At 39.3% G+C, this 19,571-nt stretch overlaps 1 protein-coding gene across 1 annotated transcript in view; it reads left to right on the forward strand.

Annotated features, from left to right (window-relative positions):
* The first annotated feature begins 2,559 nt into the window (after positions 1-2,559).
* PLPP1 (phospholipid phosphatase 1) overlaps positions 2,560-19,571 on the forward strand; it is a 43,190-nt gene continuing 26,178 nt past the window's right edge. The window contains exons 1-3 of the mRNA XM_030888894.2: positions 2,560-2,626; positions 4,123-4,274; positions 9,862-10,142. Coding sequence (XP_030744754.2) covers positions 2,560-2,626; positions 4,123-4,274; positions 9,862-10,142 — 500 coding nt within the window. The remainder of the gene's footprint in view (positions 2,627-4,122; positions 4,275-9,861; positions 10,143-19,571) is intronic.

A 19,571-nucleotide genomic window follows, 5' to 3' on the forward strand; every position in this document is an offset into this window, starting at 1 on the left:
GGACTTTAAAGTTAATACTTGGGCATATTCCATGTAAAGGAATATATTCCAAGGAAATAGACATAAATACGGATTAATATTTGGATATGTTCTTTACAGCAGTATATAGGGTAATTAGAAAATAAAAAGTAATCGACGCACTCTCAATGTGTAAGGGGAGTAGTTAAGTTATGAATGTTTCTGTTATGACTCTCGTGGTTGCAAGGAGCAGAAACCCTTTCAGAGTGTCAGAACTTCAGGGCAGCAAGATCGGCAGAGGGGAGCTGAGGCTGCCGCCGCCCCGTTCCCATGCTCAAGGGGTCGTATGAGGCGCTTCTTCCCTGGACGCCTGCTCCATTCTCAACTGCTGATTTAGCCACTTTTCATTGCTGCACAACAGATGTGGGTGCTCAGGCTCAGTGCCAAGAAAGAGACAAAGGTCAGACATGCCCCCTGCCTCCATCCTTCTTAACCCTGTCCTGACACCAACTGTTCTCCCATAGCACTCAGTTTCTCCACACTCTACTTGTCTGCCGAGTTCCATAATTTATTGCAATGACTACACAGAATTCACATGGTACTCATGATTCTGAGGTTTATTAGGGAGGTTAACAGGTTACAATTCAGGTGAAAAATGTTTAGGATACCGTTGTTTAGTTTTTTCTTTGTGTACCCACAGGCAGGTCTCTCTCTGGCCCTCACCCTCTGGCCTTTGACCTACTCAGGCAATCTCACAAAGCTCTTTGGGGCTGCTAATTAACATCCAAAGGGTATGCCTCTCCACTATAACCCTCACCCCAAAGACACTCAGTTACACCTCCATGGGTCAGCATACCCAGCTCCCTAAATTAAGTGCCCAGAGGCACCCCTTTCTACAGGCCAGCCTTCAGCCCAAAGCACTCTCTCTCATGCTCAAGCTCTTGGCTCTGCTGTTGCTCCTCTGCCTTTTCTCTTGTCAAAGCTGCCTCCTGGATTAAGGAGGTTCAATATGTAGTGATCTTGGGATCCGGAAGACAAATTCCACTCCTGGCTCTTCTTTTTTGCTGATAGTGAGAGCTCTCCCCTCCTCCTGCTTCTGAGATGGCTCATTTTATACCCAGCAGGGTGGCAATCACAGTTAACCTTGTTAGCAATCACAGTGAAATCATATAATCCAATGTGTCTTCCCACACAGTCTCTTACTCAGACCCATCAGGAAAATAAACGTTTGGTGGCAGTAACCAAGCTATAGCTAAAAGAACATATATATGATTTAAATAATAATCCAATGATTATTATATAATCAGTGTCTTCTCACACCATCTCTTACTCAGACCCATCAGGAAAATAAACATTTGGTGGCAGTAACCAAGCTATGGCTAAAAGAACCATATTCACTGCATTGCACTTATACCTGGCCTAATGCTGTCTGCCAGTGCTGATTGATTCCATTTGTGTTTCATTTCTAAAATGACCAGAAGAATCTGGACCAGCTCATCTTCTTGAGATTCAAATGGCTCAGTAAACAACCACACTATCGTGTAGTCCCATTCCAACCCTTTCCTCCTCTGGAAGTCTAGATACTAAGTGAAAATGAAGTGACTTGAAACAACAGCATTGATATAGTATATTTTATCAGCTTGAATGAAGGATCACGAATACTGGCCACTATGATTTAAAACTCATTTCTAATTCATTTGTGACCCAATTTCTTCCCTCTTATGCATTTCTTAGAGATTCATACTTACACCCACTTCTCATTTATTCACATGGTTGGGGTCCAAAGACCAGGTTGTTATGCTTCAATCAGTGTTACGCTATCATCCATAAACACCAAATTACATCATTATATTATTGCCAAATTTTTATTATATAACTGTCAAATGCCATCACTACATAACTTCCAATCCACCAGTATTTAATATAAGTGGGAATTATGCAATTTGCCTTTTGTGTCTGTCTTCACCTAGTATGATTTCAAAGTTCATCTCTGAAGTATAGCATGTTTTAGAATTTAGCTAAAAGTGAATAATATTCTACTTTATGGATGTAAACTAAAATGTGTTGCCATCAAGTCAATTACAACTCATTATCCTTGAGGAAAAAGTAGAACTGTCCCATGGAGTTCCAAGGCTGTGAAAGCAGAATGCTTTCTCCTGTGGAGCTGCTGGTGGGTTCGAATTGCCAACCTTTGGGTTAGTAGGCAAGTGCTTAACCACTGTGTCTCCATGGTTCCTTGTATGGATCCATCACATTTTATGTTTTCATCTTCTGATGGATAGGTTAGGCAGAGTTCTCTAGAGAAACAAACCAGGACACTTAAGATTACATACACATACACACACACACACACACACACACACACATATGGATAGGTTTATATAGCGAAAAGGAATACAACAGCAAATTAGTCTACACAGCAGCACAGAGAGCTCAGTCCACCTCACTTTCATGGGGCAGTTAATGTACTGAAGGCCCTTCCATCTCATGAGTCTGAGGAAGCAGACAGTAAAACGATGAGATGTCGAGGTATAGTAGAGGTAGCTCAGCATAGCAGAGCAGGTTGCAGTGGAGCCTCACTGCATAGCGATGTGAAGTGGCATGAGGTATGGTGTTTGCAGCCAAGGCAAAGTGAGTGGAATCGTCACCAGGCAGCAGAAACGGCAAGGTGGGGCAGCACCGTTGTGTGGAACAGCATGGCACTGTGACATGATTCACAGGCCACAGGTTAGGCCCACAGGTAGCACAGTACATGTGTAGAGGCAGGCAGCTAACTCAGACAGTGCTCTGGTTCCAGCACCAGGGAGAAAGAGGAAGGGGCTCACCTTGGAGAGCCAGTTATCTCAGTTGTGTCTCCAACAGAGGTCATCAAGCTGTGACCTGATTGGTAGACTAAACTCCACCCACATGTTCCTATGGGTGCTGTTGGCACAATGGATGTTACTCTTTTTATACCTTTAAAAAAATGTAGTATTTACCAGAGGTATGACTTTGAGAATCTTGTAAACATCTTAAGCGTTTAAAAGGATTAATAGCTATTGGCAGATTGACTCGAACAAAAAAAGCAAAATTTAGTCCATGTGTTCAGGATCTACATGAAAAATCTCAAGACAAATGAAAAACTTGGGATGAAAGAAATGAGACTTCAAGTGCTTCTCCTTTTCCCTTGGCAATTGTAGATTGAATACTTTAGATTTTGGTATATACATACTCGGTAGAGTGGCAGAAGCAGGGTTGTCTGTCAACCTGTCGGGCTTCAGTGGAATTCCTGAGAACTCGTAAGTGGTCGTCAGGATGTGGTGAGTCTGTTGGCTTACTTGTGGTGACACTGCTGCGACAATGAGCCCTCCCAGAGAGAGTGAGAGCCTTTCATTCTGGGTAAGTCTGAAGTCATACTTTGTGTTGGGGGCTTTGACCAAGCTGTATCTCTGTAGAAAGCAGTTCCAATCATTATGCTGAAGAATAGAGCAATATGCCAGGTTCACTGAAGTAAAGGAGAATTCAGTTCTTAAAGTTCACATTTAAGCATCTTAGGAAATGAATGTGAAATATGATTTTTATGGCAACATTAAAAGAGGAAAACAGAGCCTGCTCTAAATGCTTTTGAACTTGGCTCTGTCATTCATTTTCTTAAGAAATGTCATTAAGTTTCCTTTTCATAGCAGCTCAAAAGCTGCCATAGGTGGGACAGAAATGAGTGGATAAAGCTTTGTTTAAGTGAGAGCTTAGCCAGTGACCATATTCTGTCCAAATGTGGTAGTAAATGGAGGGTGCCCAAGTGTGTGGTTTTGTTTCTTTTGAAAGCAAAGTTAATGACAAGTTGGCTTAGAAATAGTGCTGAAAGCCGTATGGCTTAATGACAACAGGAGAAGAAGAAGAGATTTTTCCCAAATCTATTAATCTCTTTGAACAGACACAGAAAGAGGATGCTCTTGGTTAAATTGGTTAACAGAAGATTTGGAAGCTTTGCTATCTGTAGAAAGCTTACTTTTCCCTAAACTGTAATTGCTCTAACTTATTGTTGCATGCATTACTGCATTTCCTTTTTACATGTGCTCATACATTTCCATGCAAATGCATTTTTAAATATTGTCTCTGGGATAATTATTGCCATTAATTAGTTTTGACATTTTTAATGATATTTCAATTTATTCCTTTTGATAGCTGGATTGCCTTTTGCAATTCTTACTTCAAGGCATTCCCCCTTCCAGCGAGGAGTATTCTGTAATGATGATTCCATCAAGTACCCTTACAAAGAAGACACCATACCTTATGCATTATTAGGTGGAATAATCATTCCATTCAGTATTATCGTTGTAAGTTAAATCCACTTTTCCAAGTTTATCGCTTTTGGGCAATTGATTTAAGTTTTTGTTAAGCTGTTAAAAATTGAGTGTGTAATTCACCAAAATAATATGTATTTTTTTTAGATTTAATTAAAGGTTTTAACTTGATCAAGATTATCTCAGCTATTATAAGTGTGGCCAAAATTATAACAATGTATATCAGAATAGCCTTATTGAATGCATGTATGTTTTATACTAATTTTCCATATTACTGCGTTTTAGAGATCTAGTACTATTGTTTCAACAATTGTGCACTAGATGACTGGATGTTCTATCACTGTATTTAGCATAATTCACACGATGGATATCATAAGAATTCATTATACCTCTGTATATGTATCAGGTCTCTTGATTCTAGAATAGAAAAAGCTTCAGCTGCCACAATATAATTTTACTGGTATTGAAGACAGGAATGAGCCTTGGGCTGCAAAAATATCTTTTGTTTGGAGTATTTCAAGTGGGAATGCTTAGAGGATGTAGCTTTAGGGAGAAAAGTTTTGTGGAGGGACTAGAATCTAGTCCACCCCCTACTCACTAGATAGTAGACCTTTATAATCTTATGACCCAGAAAATTCCATGATTTAATTCAACATTTTTGCCCCATAATTCATAACTTTGGAAACAAGACTTATGTTAGTTAAAAAATAGCAAATAAGGTTCCATCCAATAGGAAAGCCTGCAAGATGACCGCATATATATCCACTCTACTTTTCGAGTTTTTTTCAAACCCCAAACTTCCCAAATTAGAAAATGTAAAGTCCGATTCAAGACTGTTCATGGTACCCTATTAGCAACGAAAATCAATCTAGTCATAATTCATAGTGTATAATTAGTAAAAGAGAACTTTGGCTATACAAATGCTTGCTTCCCCAAATTGTAAGCTGCTTGAAGGCAGACGCCCCGGGTTCATCTTGGTATCATTACTCCCTGGAGAGGGGGCTGGCATGACAGGTGCTCAGTCTGCGTTCTCATGCATGGAGGCATGCAGTGAGGTGACTCTCCTGCAATAGATCTGTAATGGAGTCTTCTATAACACACATGTGTACACTGATATTTTTTCCTCTTAAAGGAAGGAAGCCAAGTCCCGGGTTTTAAAATTAAGGTGGGAGTTTGTTGGTTTTTTTCCTGAAAGATTGCTAACTATTTAAATATAAATACATTGTATTAAGGCTCTTAGTGGCAAATAGGTAATTTCAAACCATCTTTAAGTATGTAAATAAACGCAGCTAGAATACACGTGTTTTTCTGTTTTACTTTTCTTAGGGTCTAGTTAAAAGGACGAGCATAATTACAGAAATGCCCTTTGGAAGGCAGGGCTACTGCAGAGCAGAGGGTGATGGCTGGGCGGTAGGTGGGTGTGCACAGCTTACACAGCTGGACACAGGCTGCCTGACAAAAAGCAGGTTTGGTAAAGACTCATTAATGAGATTGGAATTTTTGATCATTTGAACTAAGCATTGAAAGAGGTTATCTTGCTACTTAATAAAAGGAAGAGTAAATTAATAAATGTAGGTTTCTTTAAAAAAGACTGTTTATAGGCACTATAAAAATACTATTTCTTTCTTCACATTTGCTTATGCACCCATTTGTCTTCAGCGATCATATCGGGGATAAAATAAAAATTTAAAACAAAAAAAATACTATTTCTATAGCAACACTATTAACCAAGATAGATACTGATTATAGCAGTGGTTTTATATATTAATTTAAAATAATTCCTGTTTAGAAAGTACTTCTTTTAAAAAATAACTTCACATTAGGCCTTTGATGTGTTTTGCTAATGATTCACCAAATTTACAAAATTGAAGGAGATGGGTAGAGAACTAGTATTAATATAGTTTCTCAAAAGCCAAGGGAGAATTTCAATAAGGAGAAGAAGACATGAGCAGTGATGTCAAATACTACCAAAAAGTTAAGGTAAGTGAAGGTTGATAAAAATCTGTTGGATTTTATTCGACTCTGTGTGTGTGTGTGTGTGTGTGTGTGTGTGAGAGAGAGAGAGAGAGAGAGAGAGAGAGAGAGAGAGAGATTGATTTAGTAGAATAAGGGGAATGGAGGTAGACAGAGATAGTCATGAGAGTGTGGAAATGCAGTAGTGACTTGAAACTATTGTAGAGGGAGAAAATGGTCCCTGAATGGAGCACGTATAACTAGGAGGCAGTGTAGCGTAGTGTTTCTGACCCTGGGTGATACCATCCCTTGATCCCTTGTAGGGTGCTGGAACAATCCACAGAGGCTGCAAAAGCAAATACGTAATACTGTATCCTGGGCTATGGACTATAGTACAAAAAATGCTCTATTGTCAGGGGACGTTGAGTAATGTTTTTCTTTCTAGAAGGGGAAATAGACCAAATAAATCTGGGAACCTCTGATGTAGAGACATTAAAAATCTTGGTTGGTGGACAAAGAAAGGAAATAACGAGAGAATATTATGAGGCTTTGAGTTTAAGGAAATTGAATTATTACGGTATACTGATTTAGGTAAATATTAGCTTTTGGGTTTCACCCATATTGTTTCACTCCTACTGTATTTTCTCTCATTCTTTATTAGCATATCATTAGAGCTATGTCAATAAACAAATAGCTGACAAGTTATTTCAGTTCTAGAATTAGGCCACAAGTTGTTTAAATGTAAAATTCATCCAGTGATGAGAATTGGCATGAATGGCCCAATGGGCAGGATAGGATATTAAAATGAAATAAAGGAATATGGCAGTCTGTTAGGTCAAATGCACAGAAACTTTCCTACATTTAATTTGGAAGATTTGATTTAGAATCTCATTGTCTATTGGAGCCCTGGTGGTGCTTCTGCTTAAGTGTTGGGCTGCTAACTGCAAGGTTAGCGGGTCACACTCACTAGCTGTTCCTCGGGAGACAGATGAAGCTGTGCGTTCTGGAAAGATGGATAACCTAGGAACCCCTTTAGAGAGAATAGTGTTGTGAGTCAGAATGAAGCCTATGGTGCACTGTGAAGTCAGTGTTATTGTTTATTGTAGTAAAAATGGTACATTTTATCTGACACTTGTCAGCTTTAGATAACCCTCCCACCCCCCAGTATAAAGTGTTAGTCGTGTACCTCACACTACATCTATGGATCACCCTTTAATTTGTGCTCACTGCTCTAAATGTATTTATCCATCTGGCTTCCTGCCACCAATGGTAAGAACCAGTGTCAGTGATTTAACTAGGTATACATCACCACGATCAGGAGTCATTCATGGAAATAGTTGAGTGGTTAAACAAGAAATCTGAGATGTGGGAGTGTGAATTGCTAAAATTATAGTTGATTAATATATGTAGGTTTTAATCATCAGTGGTCAACTCTATAATGAAATGTTATAGAGATCACCTCGTTAACAGTCTAGCAGGAAAGTTAGTGGACTACTTCAACTAGGCATGAGTCAAAATCAAAACCCAAATGAAAACCAGTATCATTGAGTTGACTCTGACTCATGAAAACTATATAAAACATAGTAGAACTGCTCCACAGGGATTCTGTCTGAGTCTGGGAATCTTTATGGGAACAGACATCCTCATCTTTTGCCTGCCCAAGGGGCTGGTGGGTTTGCAGTCCAATGCGTAACCTGCTGTATATCACCAGTGCTCCTTTGACTTGAATGGAAGCATACTTTAATACACAGCCACTTGAGGCAGGTGGGGGGAGTATGCGAGCTATATGCACATTATGGAGGGTTGGCATCCCTAGAAATACACAGGGCTTTCAAACCCTCTGCTATTTCAGAAAAAGATCTGATGGGTTCATTCACATTAAGGACTATATTGAGGACCAGATTTCTGAGGCTTAATATGTTTAAGCTAAATGTGTTTGCCTTTTACCTGAAAAGTAGCCCCTTTAATAAAAATTTATTGACCACTCTTATCTGATGTCAGTGTGGGATACCAACTTTCTGTTCAACAGTTAAAACATTCTTGCTTAGTATAGTTTTTACAATCTGGTTATCAACGTTATAACATTCTAATTATGGAATTTAAGGAGCCACTGAGTCGGATGAGGAATGGAATTTTTTTATATCAGGTTTTTGTTAAAATCCCTTTTAGGAGACACCAATTTATTTCACCCATGATAAGGAGGAGTCAGGACCCCTGGTGGTAGTGTGGCATAAGTGTTGGGCTGCTAACTGAAAGGTTGGTGGTTCAAGCCCCATAAGTTGCTCCTTGGTAACAAGATGGGGTACCTGTTCCCATAAAAATTACAGTCCTAGAAACCCTGTGTGGTCATATGATTGAGTTGATGGCAGTGGGTTTTGGTTTTGGATAGTAATGTTCATGCTCAAGACAGGTAACTTTCACTAAATAGAATTGCTTGAATGGTTTGCCCAATTGTGTATGTAAACTTAAAATGAAGCATGGAAGTTAGTGTATATCTTAAGTGAAAGTTTGTAACTAATATACCATCCCACCCCTGGCCCCCCAATATAAATTAATAAGAAGACTGTTCACTATTTATTTGGGCCCAAGGTAGCTAGAGAGTGGTTTATTTATTATCACCAAATGTAATTTCTTTTATAATTCATTATTTTAACATTTTATCAGGATTTGGGTCCATAACTTGAAAAAGCATTTGGAAATGCTGTATACCCTAAACTCAGTGTATTAATGTGGTCTAGATAAATTATTTTATTGTCCGTACCTATTTCTTTGAAAATATCTTTGAACTTCTTTCTCTTAAAAATCTTACTATTACTGATATTTATACAACAAATACAACACACACTGCATACCATCCCCTTCCTCCAGCATGTAGGTAAAAACACACACACAGTACACAAACACACACACTCTACTAGAATCTGGGAAAGTTCTCAAAATTATAGCTTTAATTTTGCAAAACTGGTAAAAAATAAAGAATGTAAAGAGTCACTTGAAATGATTGTGAGGAAAAGGGAAATACCAAGTCTTTCAGTGAGATTTGCTGAAGGAAGTACCAACTCTTTCAGTGAGATTTGCTGAAGGTGTCTCAGTTTAAGGTCTCTTGGAAAGGCAGGACTGGTAAACACTGTCCACCTGTCTCGCCTTCTGTACCCTTTGGCATCAGTGTTAGAGCCTTGTATTTACATTATACTTTTTTAACTTCCTGAAATGATTTTAATTTCTGAAATGACAGATGTTTTTTGATTCAAAGGAATGTTGGAGAAGAAATGGAGACTGTCAGATAAAAGTATTTACAGAAAGGTCATTCTGGTTGGGGAAGTCTGTGTCCTTTAAGCAAATGATAGTCTTGTTCTCCAGACGAAACCACTGCCCACTATGATTCTTAAGTCCCAGTTTATTTGATACAAAATAATAAGATTCTTATTGTTTTAGGTAGACTTCTAAATTATTCTGGCTCATCGATTGCTTTGTAAGCAAGATCCATAATTGATTTGACACTTTTTAGAATCCATTATCTTAAACTCTGACCCTCTGTTTGTAAATGAAAAAAAAAACCGTTCTAAAAGATTTTTGCAAAATTGTGATGAACTGTTTTTTTGTGTGTACATGTTTAAAGTGCTCTGGCTGCTTTTTAATAAATTATTTTTTTCTGTTTCTTTTTCAGATGATTCTTGGAGAGACCTTGTCTGTTTACTTTAACCTTGTGCACTCAAATTCCTTTATGGGAAATAATTACGTAGCCACTATGTACAAAACCATTGGAACCTTTTTATTTGGCGCAGCTACTAGTCAGTCCCTGACTGATATTGCCAAGTATTCAATAGGCAGACTGCGGCCTCACTTCTTGGATGTTTGTAACCCAGATTGGTCAAAAATCAATTGCAGTGGTGGTTACATTGAACACTACGTGTGTAGAGGAAACCCGGGAAAAGTCAAAGAAGGCCGGTAAGTGTTAAATCACTAGTTTGTTTTATCTTATATGTTCCAGGAATGGAAGTTTTCTGACTAGAAGATGAGCCATCCACCAGCTTAGAGAAAATGGTGGATGTTTCAAGTAGACTTTGAAATTATTCTGGTTCATCAGTTACCTTGTAAGCTGCATCCATATAAAGGCTCAGACACTTTCTTGGGAGGTAGTTTTAGAGAAGCTAGTGTAAATGAGATAATTAAGAATATCTATTTGACCCATTCTCTCTCCTCTTTCTTTTATCTTTACCCTCTGTCTAAAATCATTTAAATGTAATCCTTTCCATCTCCAATGTATAATAAATTTAAAATGGACTCTATACATAAATTAGTCCAGGGGCCAGCAAGCTTTTTCTTACGAGGCCAGATAGTAAATACTTCAGGTTGTGGATCATATAGTATCTTTGATAACTACTTCGCTCAGCTCCTGTAGCAGAAAAGCAGCCATAGATAAATGATCGTATTGGGCCATGTTTCAGTGAAACTTTATTTACACAAACAATGACTACCCCAGGGTCATCATTTGCTTGCCACTGATCTAGTTAGAATCCACAGGTTCTCAACCTGTGGATTGCGACCCCTTTGGGGGTCGAACGACCCTTTTACAGGGGCCACCTAAGACCATTGGAAAACACATATTTCTGATGGTCTTAGGAACCAAGACACGGCTCCTCTATCCTTCTCTAGGCGGGTCCGCCCACATGCAGATACACCCACATACAAGTACCCACCGTGAAGACTGTTACCCATGCTACACCATGCTTCAAGACAAAATTTCATTTATTTGTCATTAGAAATAAATATTTCACAATATATAATCACATACTGTTTTTGCGATGAATCACTATGCTTCAATTATGTTCAATTTGTAACAATGAAAAATACATCCTGCATATCACATATTTACATGATGATTCATAACAGTAGCAAAATTACAGTTATGAAGTAGCAATGAAAATATTTTATGGTTGGGGGGGTCACCACAACATGAGGAACTATATTAAAGGGTCGTGGCATTAGGAAGGTTGAGAACCACTGATCTAGTCCAATCATGCTAAATCTTTTAGTAGTCTTAGAGTTTTTTTGTCTTTAACAAAAATTACAACTCGTATCTTCTCAGTTCTAGGTCCTCAGGTTGTTCTCTTGTAACATCCTTACTGGGCCTGTTGTTAGATGCCAGTAGGTCGCAACCCTGTGTACAATGGAACGAAGCATTGCTTGACCCTGGGCCATGCTCACAGTGGTTATGTGTAAGCCTGTTGTGCTGGAGCACTGTTAGATGGGAGCAAAGGAGTCCTGTGGGTTACCAACTGCAAGGTTGGTGATTTAAACCCACCAGTCTAGCCACAGAAAACAGATGAGACTCTACTCCCATAAAGATTTGAAGTGTTAGAATTGATCGTTGGCAGTGGATTGTTTGTGTTTGTTTTCATTATACATGAATCAGAATGTGTAGAACACAAAAGGAAGTTATCTAGTCCAACTCCTAAAATTCATGGATGAGGAAACAACTCCAACTCCTAAAATTCATGGATGAGGAAACAACTCCTATAATTCATGGATGAGGAAACAACTCCAACTCCTATAATTCATGGATGAGGCTCCAAAACATAACAATCCAATTACTAGTAGTGCAGTTGATTGCTCATCTCAGGTCTCATAGTTGCCAGCTTTTTCATTATGATTAGCTTTCATGTAGTTGAAGGTTTTTATCAATCTCCCAAAGAGCCTTGGTGCAGTGATTGGCAATTTGAACCCACCGGAAACTTAAATTTGAACTCCATGGGAAAAAGATGTGGCAGTCCAGTTCCATAAAGATTACAGCCTCAGAAACCCTGTGGGGCAGTTCTACTCTGCCCTGTAGGGTCACTGTGAAATGCAATTGACTTGGTGGCACTGGGTTTTAATGGGTATCAATTTCCCTTAGTGATTCATCATCCAGCAAATACTTAGGGTAAAACACTTGATTGATTTTATTTTCTATACAACTTTCAGACACCTTATTGTCTTTGATGGTTCTCTTTTCTAAAGGTAACGTCAGCTAGGCCTACTAGCTGAACTTATTCATTGGCCTTAGTGGAATGAGAAAATAAACCTTATAAAAGTAGGAGTATACTTATACCAATCCCCCACCCCCAGGAAAAAAACCAACAACAACACTTGTCCCATTATGGGATTGGTATGAGTCAGAATCTATAGCAGTGAGTTTGAGTTTTAGGAGCCCTGGTGGCATAGTGCTTACATGGCGGGCTGCTAACCTTAAGCTCAGCAGTGTAAAGCTACCACGGAAGGAAGGTGAGGCTTTCTACTCCCATCAAGAGTTACAGTCTTGGAAACCTACAGGACAGTTCTACCCTGAGTCGGAATGATTGTGATGGCAGTGAGTGAGTACTCATACATGTGCTGTGTATGATACATGTGGGGATTAGCAGTGAACAATGTCTTTGTGGCACTTCATCTAGCAGGAAAAACTTAATAACCAACTAATAATGAGAATGGAAGACAACATCCCTAGTGATAATGAGGCCCAAAATAGAGAGGTTCGATTGTTGAATGGTAAGCTTTGAAGTGGTGAGAAGGACCAATGGGTATAAAGTGTTAATGATTGAAAGAGGAAAATATAGCTGAATAGGTAGACAATGATAAGCAGGCGTAGAAGGTGGTGTTGATCTGTGACTCAGATTTGAGCCTCTTCATAAAAGGCTGGAGAAAGAATAGTTTAGAAACCACTTTAGGGTGTGGTGAAGACAGTTCTAACCCTGGACTCTGAGGTATGTGAGATTATCTACTTTGAGAAGGCTAAAGGACCAAACAGTGACTAGGGAAAGGCTCTTTTAATGTGTAAGCTGTCGTGAATCTTCAGTAAAGCTTGTTTATTGTGGTCTTGTTAGATTGAAATTGTTTTCTTTTTCCATATTCTTGTTCATTTTGTCTGAAAATAAAGACAGTTGCACTTCTTTCTGTCTTAGTTTCCTAGTGATGATGTAACAGGAATTTATATTCTTATACCACAGGAAGTAAGAGTCCAAATTCAGGGTGTTTGTTCTAAGGAAAGATTGTTGTCTCTTTCAGTTTCTGTAGTAATGGGCATTTCTTGGTGTTCTGATTTTCTGCCAGTATGCTTCATCATTCTTAGAAGAGTTTGAAATCTTGAATTAAATTGTTTCTTATCTTTTCGTTCTGTAAGTTTTTGTTTCATTTGTTTTCTGACTGTTCTACTTTGTTCCCTTTTCTTCCTGAAATCTTCTTCTCTCTCTCTTTCGAGTGTATTTTGTAAGAATGGCGTGGGGTAGCATCTGACCTCCTTTGTGTACAAAAGGGAAGGAGAATCAAACTTACTCAGCCCAAGGCCAATTTCTATCAGGCAGAGGTCAGACATGGCCTCCACCCTCCAACCCTCTTTTCCAATTCTGAAATCAATCATCCCTCCCATGGTGCACTCTACTTTTCTGCTGGGTTTGAGAATTCATTGCAGTGGCCACACAGAACCTACAGTCTACTCATAATTATGGGGTCTATTGGGAAGTTAACATCACAATTCTGGATCAGAAATGCTCAGGACACAGTTCTTCCAGTTAGGAGTGTCTTGCGCACAGGCTCGCCATCTGTCTGGTTCTTGATCTCAGCCCTTTGGCCCCTTGTCCTCTGCCAGACTAGGCAAATATTACAAAACTGTTACAGCACAACTAATAAATGCACCAAGGCTATGACACCATAAGCCTCAGGTGCTTTGCTTGGCTGTTGTGTCATAGGTCATCAAATTTAGTTTCCTCAGGTAGAGGCACCCCACTTCACAAACAAGCTTTCTGCTCCAGTGCACAGAGTGTTCCGGATCTGTGGGTCAGGAAGTCTGCTGCTCTGTCTGGTGCCCTCATTGCTTCTGCTGATTCTCTGTCTCTGGTGTCACAGTTCTCTGTACCTGGACCAAGGACGTCTAGTGTTTAAGAATTCCAGGATCCAGAACACAATCTCTGCCCCTATCTCTTCTTTTTTATGGCAATGAGACCCCTCCATTCCTGCCTCTGAGATAACTAATTTTAAACTCTGCATGATGGCAAAATCAACCAATTCCCTCGTTAGACACATCGACCTTATTTGCATGGCCTTATTTGCAAAGACGTTGCTTAGATGGCCCATACTAAGTAATCTACTGTGCTGACTGTAAATTGATTGGCATACACTATTATTCTGATTATAATTTTATATATTAGCATTTTTACATACCCATCACCCTTGAAAATTGACATAGTTAAACATAGAAAGTTCTCTACTTAGAGTCCCATGTGAGGTTTTGGAAAAACAACCTCTGTGGACAATTCAGATTGGCTGGATAATTTAATTACATTAAAAGTAAGTGTTGGTTATAATTTTCAATTAGATGATACCTTAATTTGGGGGTTCTTGCGTAAGGAAAAAGGAAAATCAAACCAAGAAATGATACTTTAAATCTTCCTAGAAAAATGTGCTTTTCATGAGTGTTTGCAGCATGAGTTAGTCGATGTCAGTTTCGGAGCTCTGTAATATTGGTACATAGCTGTGGCTTTGCGCTACTATTCTATGGTGGAGTATAGTTTGCTGGACACAGATTTTCCTGTTCCTTTTCCCTTGAACTTTAAAGTTAGAAAGCCAAAAGTGAGAACACATTTCAGTCTAGACATTGTCGATAGTTTATTAGGATTATAGTATAATCTGCTCTTTTAATTTATGTATCTCTACAACCTGCCTCTGGTAAAATTTTAATTGTAAAATTATAATGGCAGTAGGGAGAAAGGAACACAGGCACCCCGAATGAGTCAGTGTTGTTGACTGTATAAATGAGTCAGAGGTACATTTTTGGATGAGATTATCTTCCTACAATTTTGGTTTTTGGTCTTCATTTTTTCCCCTTTTGTTCGTGTATTTTCTTCTCCCGCCCCCGGCATCTTCTTTCCCCACGCCCTCTGCCCCACATGTGTGTGCTCTGTCTGATATCACAGGACTGTTACTGGCCCTTAGTTCTAAACATAGACATGAGATCACAGATGTACTTGAATGGAGTACTTACTCATTTTAATAACCAGAAAAGTTTTTCACTCTTTAAAATTAATTTGCTATAAATTAAGAAGAGCTTTACTTACACATTAGGATAGCTAGGATTTTCAGCTGCCATCACCCCTGCCCATGAAAACTGATAGGCAAGAGTTTTTAAAAAAATTCTTAATATGCCCAAGTAATTCTGAATTGTAGCTCTCTTCCCAGGTTAACATTTTCTTTAGGCCATAGACCAGGGGTGCTCACACATTTTCAGCATGCGAGCTACTTATAAAATGACCAAGTCAAAATGATCTACCAATTACAAAAATGCAAGACATATTTATTTTTATTTATTCATAAATGCATTGAGAATTCTTTATATGTCCAATGTATGTTTTTGTACCTTGCATAACCACAAGTCCATATTGCACAACATAATACAATTAACTATGTACATTCTTTATCATTACCTGAATTTACTCTGATGACTTGCACTGAATGGAATGAGCCAGGGATGCATAGTCCGCATAGTAGCTGCTGACAGCCAGACTCAAGCACACTTCCAAATGATCATCAGTCATGGTGGAACGGTACTTGGACTGAATGATCTTTATGTGGGAAAAGGCTGACTCACATAAATAAGCAGAGCTGAATCATGCAGTCGAGGAGGTAGCTCATTTCCTCGTGTTTGGGTACTTTCCCTCTGCGAGTAAGTTCCAGAAATGTTCATGCGCTCTGGACTTCAGGTGAATGTTGGCGTGTAGTGTCAAAATCTCCCATTCTGTATGAAAGTGATAAGTTTTTGTCTTATTACTTGGTCCAGCTCCCTCACTCATTTTAATACCCTTTCTTACATTTAAGAGAAAAAAATACAAGGTCTAAAATTGTGCGATAACTTAGCTTGTCACTTTTGCTGCACTTAATGCAGTTGTTTGCATTTGACATCTAAGGTTGCATCTGATTGGCTGTGCTGTATATCAATTAAGTGACGGGATTGATGATAGGCTTATGTCTATTTTTTTAATGCCATGCGATCTACACACACTACATTTGACTAGTAGATCGCGATCAACGTATTGAGCACCCTTGCCATAGACTATTGAATTTTAGTGATCCATTAGGATCACCTGGAGGCATGTCAAATCAGAGAGATTCCAGGGTGACAGCCCCAGGGGTCTGATTCAGAAGGTTTGGGATGGGGCCTGGCTTGAGAATATGTATTTCTCACAAGTACCTATCTGTTGCTGCTGCTACTCTTGTTGTGGGGACTATGTAGCACATTGTCCTGGCTGATGGAGTTCTGGTGCTGCTGTTGGGTAGTGTGCAGGCAGGTGGTTCAAGCCCATCAGTTGCTCCACAGGAGAAAAATAAAGCTATCTGTTCCCATAAAGATTTTTACAGATGTGGAAACCCCATACAGGGTCACTAAGAGACGGAATTGACTGAGTGACAGTAGGCTTGGATTTAGTTTGGTCCTGGTTTATGGGAACCTGACTTTGTATGACATCTGCTTTCTCAGGCTGCAGAGGCTGATATTTCAGACTTAACTCCAACTCACTGCTGTCAAGTCAGTCACATAGCGACCATATAAGACAGAGTAGAACTTTCCTTGGGGGTTTCCAAGACTAAATCTGTAGAGGTATAGAAAGCCTCATCTTTTTCCCATGGAGCAGCTGGTAGTTTCAAACTGACCTTGAAGTTAGCAGTTCAAACCATAACCCACCAGGCTCCTTTAAACATAGCTATCTGGTCTATTTGTATACTCCATTGTAGTAACTGTTGGTTGCTTTAGAACACTTTTCTTTTATTGAGTACTTTTTTTGTTGTTGAGTACATTTAAGTACAACCTAGGACTCCTAGTGGTGTACGGTGGTTGAAATGCTCAGGTGCAAACCAACTTGATGGTTCAAACCTACAACTCGCTCCATGGAAGACAGATGTGGTGATCTGCTCCTGTAAGGATCGATAGTCAGAGATGTATAGCTCTACTCTGTCCTACAGGGGCCTCCGAAGCAGAACTATCTCGATGGCAACAGTATTTCTTGATCTGAAGCAGAAACTCAGCTGAACTCTGATCTGATTACATGGATTAGATAATAGTTTCGGTTATGGAAGTACTGTATTGTACAGTATTATATTTAGTATTGCTAGATGTTTAATTGCATTGATCATTTGTGGAGATTAGTCTAAATGTGAGAAATAATTTTTCTGCCTTTTTATGCAGACAGGTAAATGAAATTGAACTGAGGGTGTGCCCGCTCAAATAGTGAAAACCTATTAGAACTAGACTGACTGGCTGTGCTTGTTAATTAAGTACCTGGTAAAACCTGTTTATCCTTTGAGAGAATGGCTTCTTCTATATGGTTTAATTGTGGACATTGCTGAAGAAGCCTTTGGGTTCATTTGTTCAGGCTTTGTGTTTTTTATGTATGTGTATGGGTAAACCAGACCACATTCATGGTATTTTCAATTGCCTTGTATGCATACAAAAGCAGGGAAATGCATAAATAATTGATGCATTTGAATTATGAAGAATTGATGCATTCAAAGTATGTTGTTGGTCTATATCTATATCTATATCTATCTATCTAAGAGGGTACCCCCCCCCCCAATGGAAAAGCTCCACTAGGTGGGCATCAAGCCACTAGCTCTGAGTTAGTGTAACCAGTGGCATTGCCTAGGAAGGTTCTCTCTGGTCATTGGAAATTTATTCGTAAAAGCAGTTTTGCTCGAACTTCATTTTTTGTGATGGCCGACTTAGGAGAACAGTGTTTGGCTGTGACATTTTGTTTTCTGTTCTGGAAAAAATGCTGCAGAAACTGTTATGATGTTGAACACAGCTTACACGGACAGCGTTATGGGAAAAACTCAAGTGTACAAGTGGTTTTCTCATTTCAAAAAAAGTGAAGTGTCTATTGATGACAAATTTTGTTCTGGACATCTGTCAACTTCCCAAACAGATGAAAATGTCGGCAAAATTTGCGCACTTGTGCTCGAAGACCGATGACAGACTATTGAAGAAATGGGGAACTTATATGGACTCTCTTGGAGCTCGGTTCAACAAATTTGAATGGAAGATTTGGGAATGAGAAGGCTCATTGCAAAATGTGTGCCTCAGGTTCTGACTGCCCAGGAACTGGGGCATCGAGTGGAACGTGCCGTGCTTTGAAAGAACAGCTCCCAGACTTTTTGCCCAAGGTCTTTACTGGTCACATCGTGCTATTCTTACGACCCTGAAAGCAAACATCAGTCAATCCAGTAGAAGATGCCATAGTCACCTCGCCCCCAAAAAGCTCATCAAGTGAAACCAAAGATCAAGACAATGCTTACCTGGTTTATTTTTATATGAGGGTGCTAGCACATTTGGAGTTTGTTCCATCAGGTCAGACTGTTAATCAGGCTTTCTAGTTAGAAGTTCTGCAAAGATTGCATAACAGTGTGTGACAAAAAAGACTTGTTTTGTGGCAGATGGTGGACTGATTTTGCCACCATGACAGTGCACCTGCTCACACAGCCATCTTGGTGCGCCAGTATTTTAGCCAAAAGACAGCATCCCCCTCTTGCCCCATGCACCTGACTCACCTGACCTCGCTCTGTGCAATTTCTTTTTGTTTCTATGAATGAAGAAGGGACATGAAAGGATAGCAATTTGATGATGGTAGAAGAGGTGAAGAAAAAATTAGGGAGATGCTGTCAGCCATCCAAACAGATGAGTTTGAAAAATGTTTCCAAAAATAGAATAGCATATTTTCCACAAAGGTATTAAGTGTAATGGAGAGAACTTTGAAGGTGATAAGGTTGTTTTGTAAAACAATTTAAATACATAGCTTTGAAAATAAAGTCCAGTTTTTGGGAGACCCCTTCGTATATACCATGACTTGCCTAGGGAATAAACAGATCTGACTTGGAAGAAGTACAGCTAGAATACCCCTTAGCAGTGAGATGATGTGTTAGACAGGGTTCTCTAGAGAGATAAAATCAAATTCCTGATAATTTAATATATTTATTTATAAAGATAATTAGATATATAACAAGAAATGAACTGTTAAATCATATACAGATAAATATATAATACAAGAAATAAACAGTTAAATTAGAAAGCACTACAGATGGTTCAGTGCAACTCACGTCCCTGAGAGAAAGTTGAGAGACTAGCAGTCCTTCAAGTCCAGTCTGATGCCAGATCTTCCTCGATTTGTAGAAAGAGCTAGGCTATGTCAGCACAGCAGCCAATCACAAGGCCGGTCACCAACCGCCAGTCCCCAGCTCCAGAGATGTCTTAAAGGGACCTCAACTTACAGTGACACAGTCCACAGGCTAGGCATCCCACAGGTAATTGAGGCACAGAACAAGCAAGGCAGCCGCACACTGGTCCGATGATCACAGAGCGAGAGA

This window comes from Echinops telfairi, unplaced genomic scaffold, assembly GCF_000313985.2.
Source record: "Echinops telfairi isolate 266 unplaced genomic scaffold, ASM31398v2 ScPeMD7_7469;HRSCAF=8507_1, whole genome shotgun sequence".
NCBI classification, from domain to species: domain Eukaryota; kingdom Metazoa; phylum Chordata; class Mammalia; order Afrosoricida; family Tenrecidae; genus Echinops; species Echinops telfairi.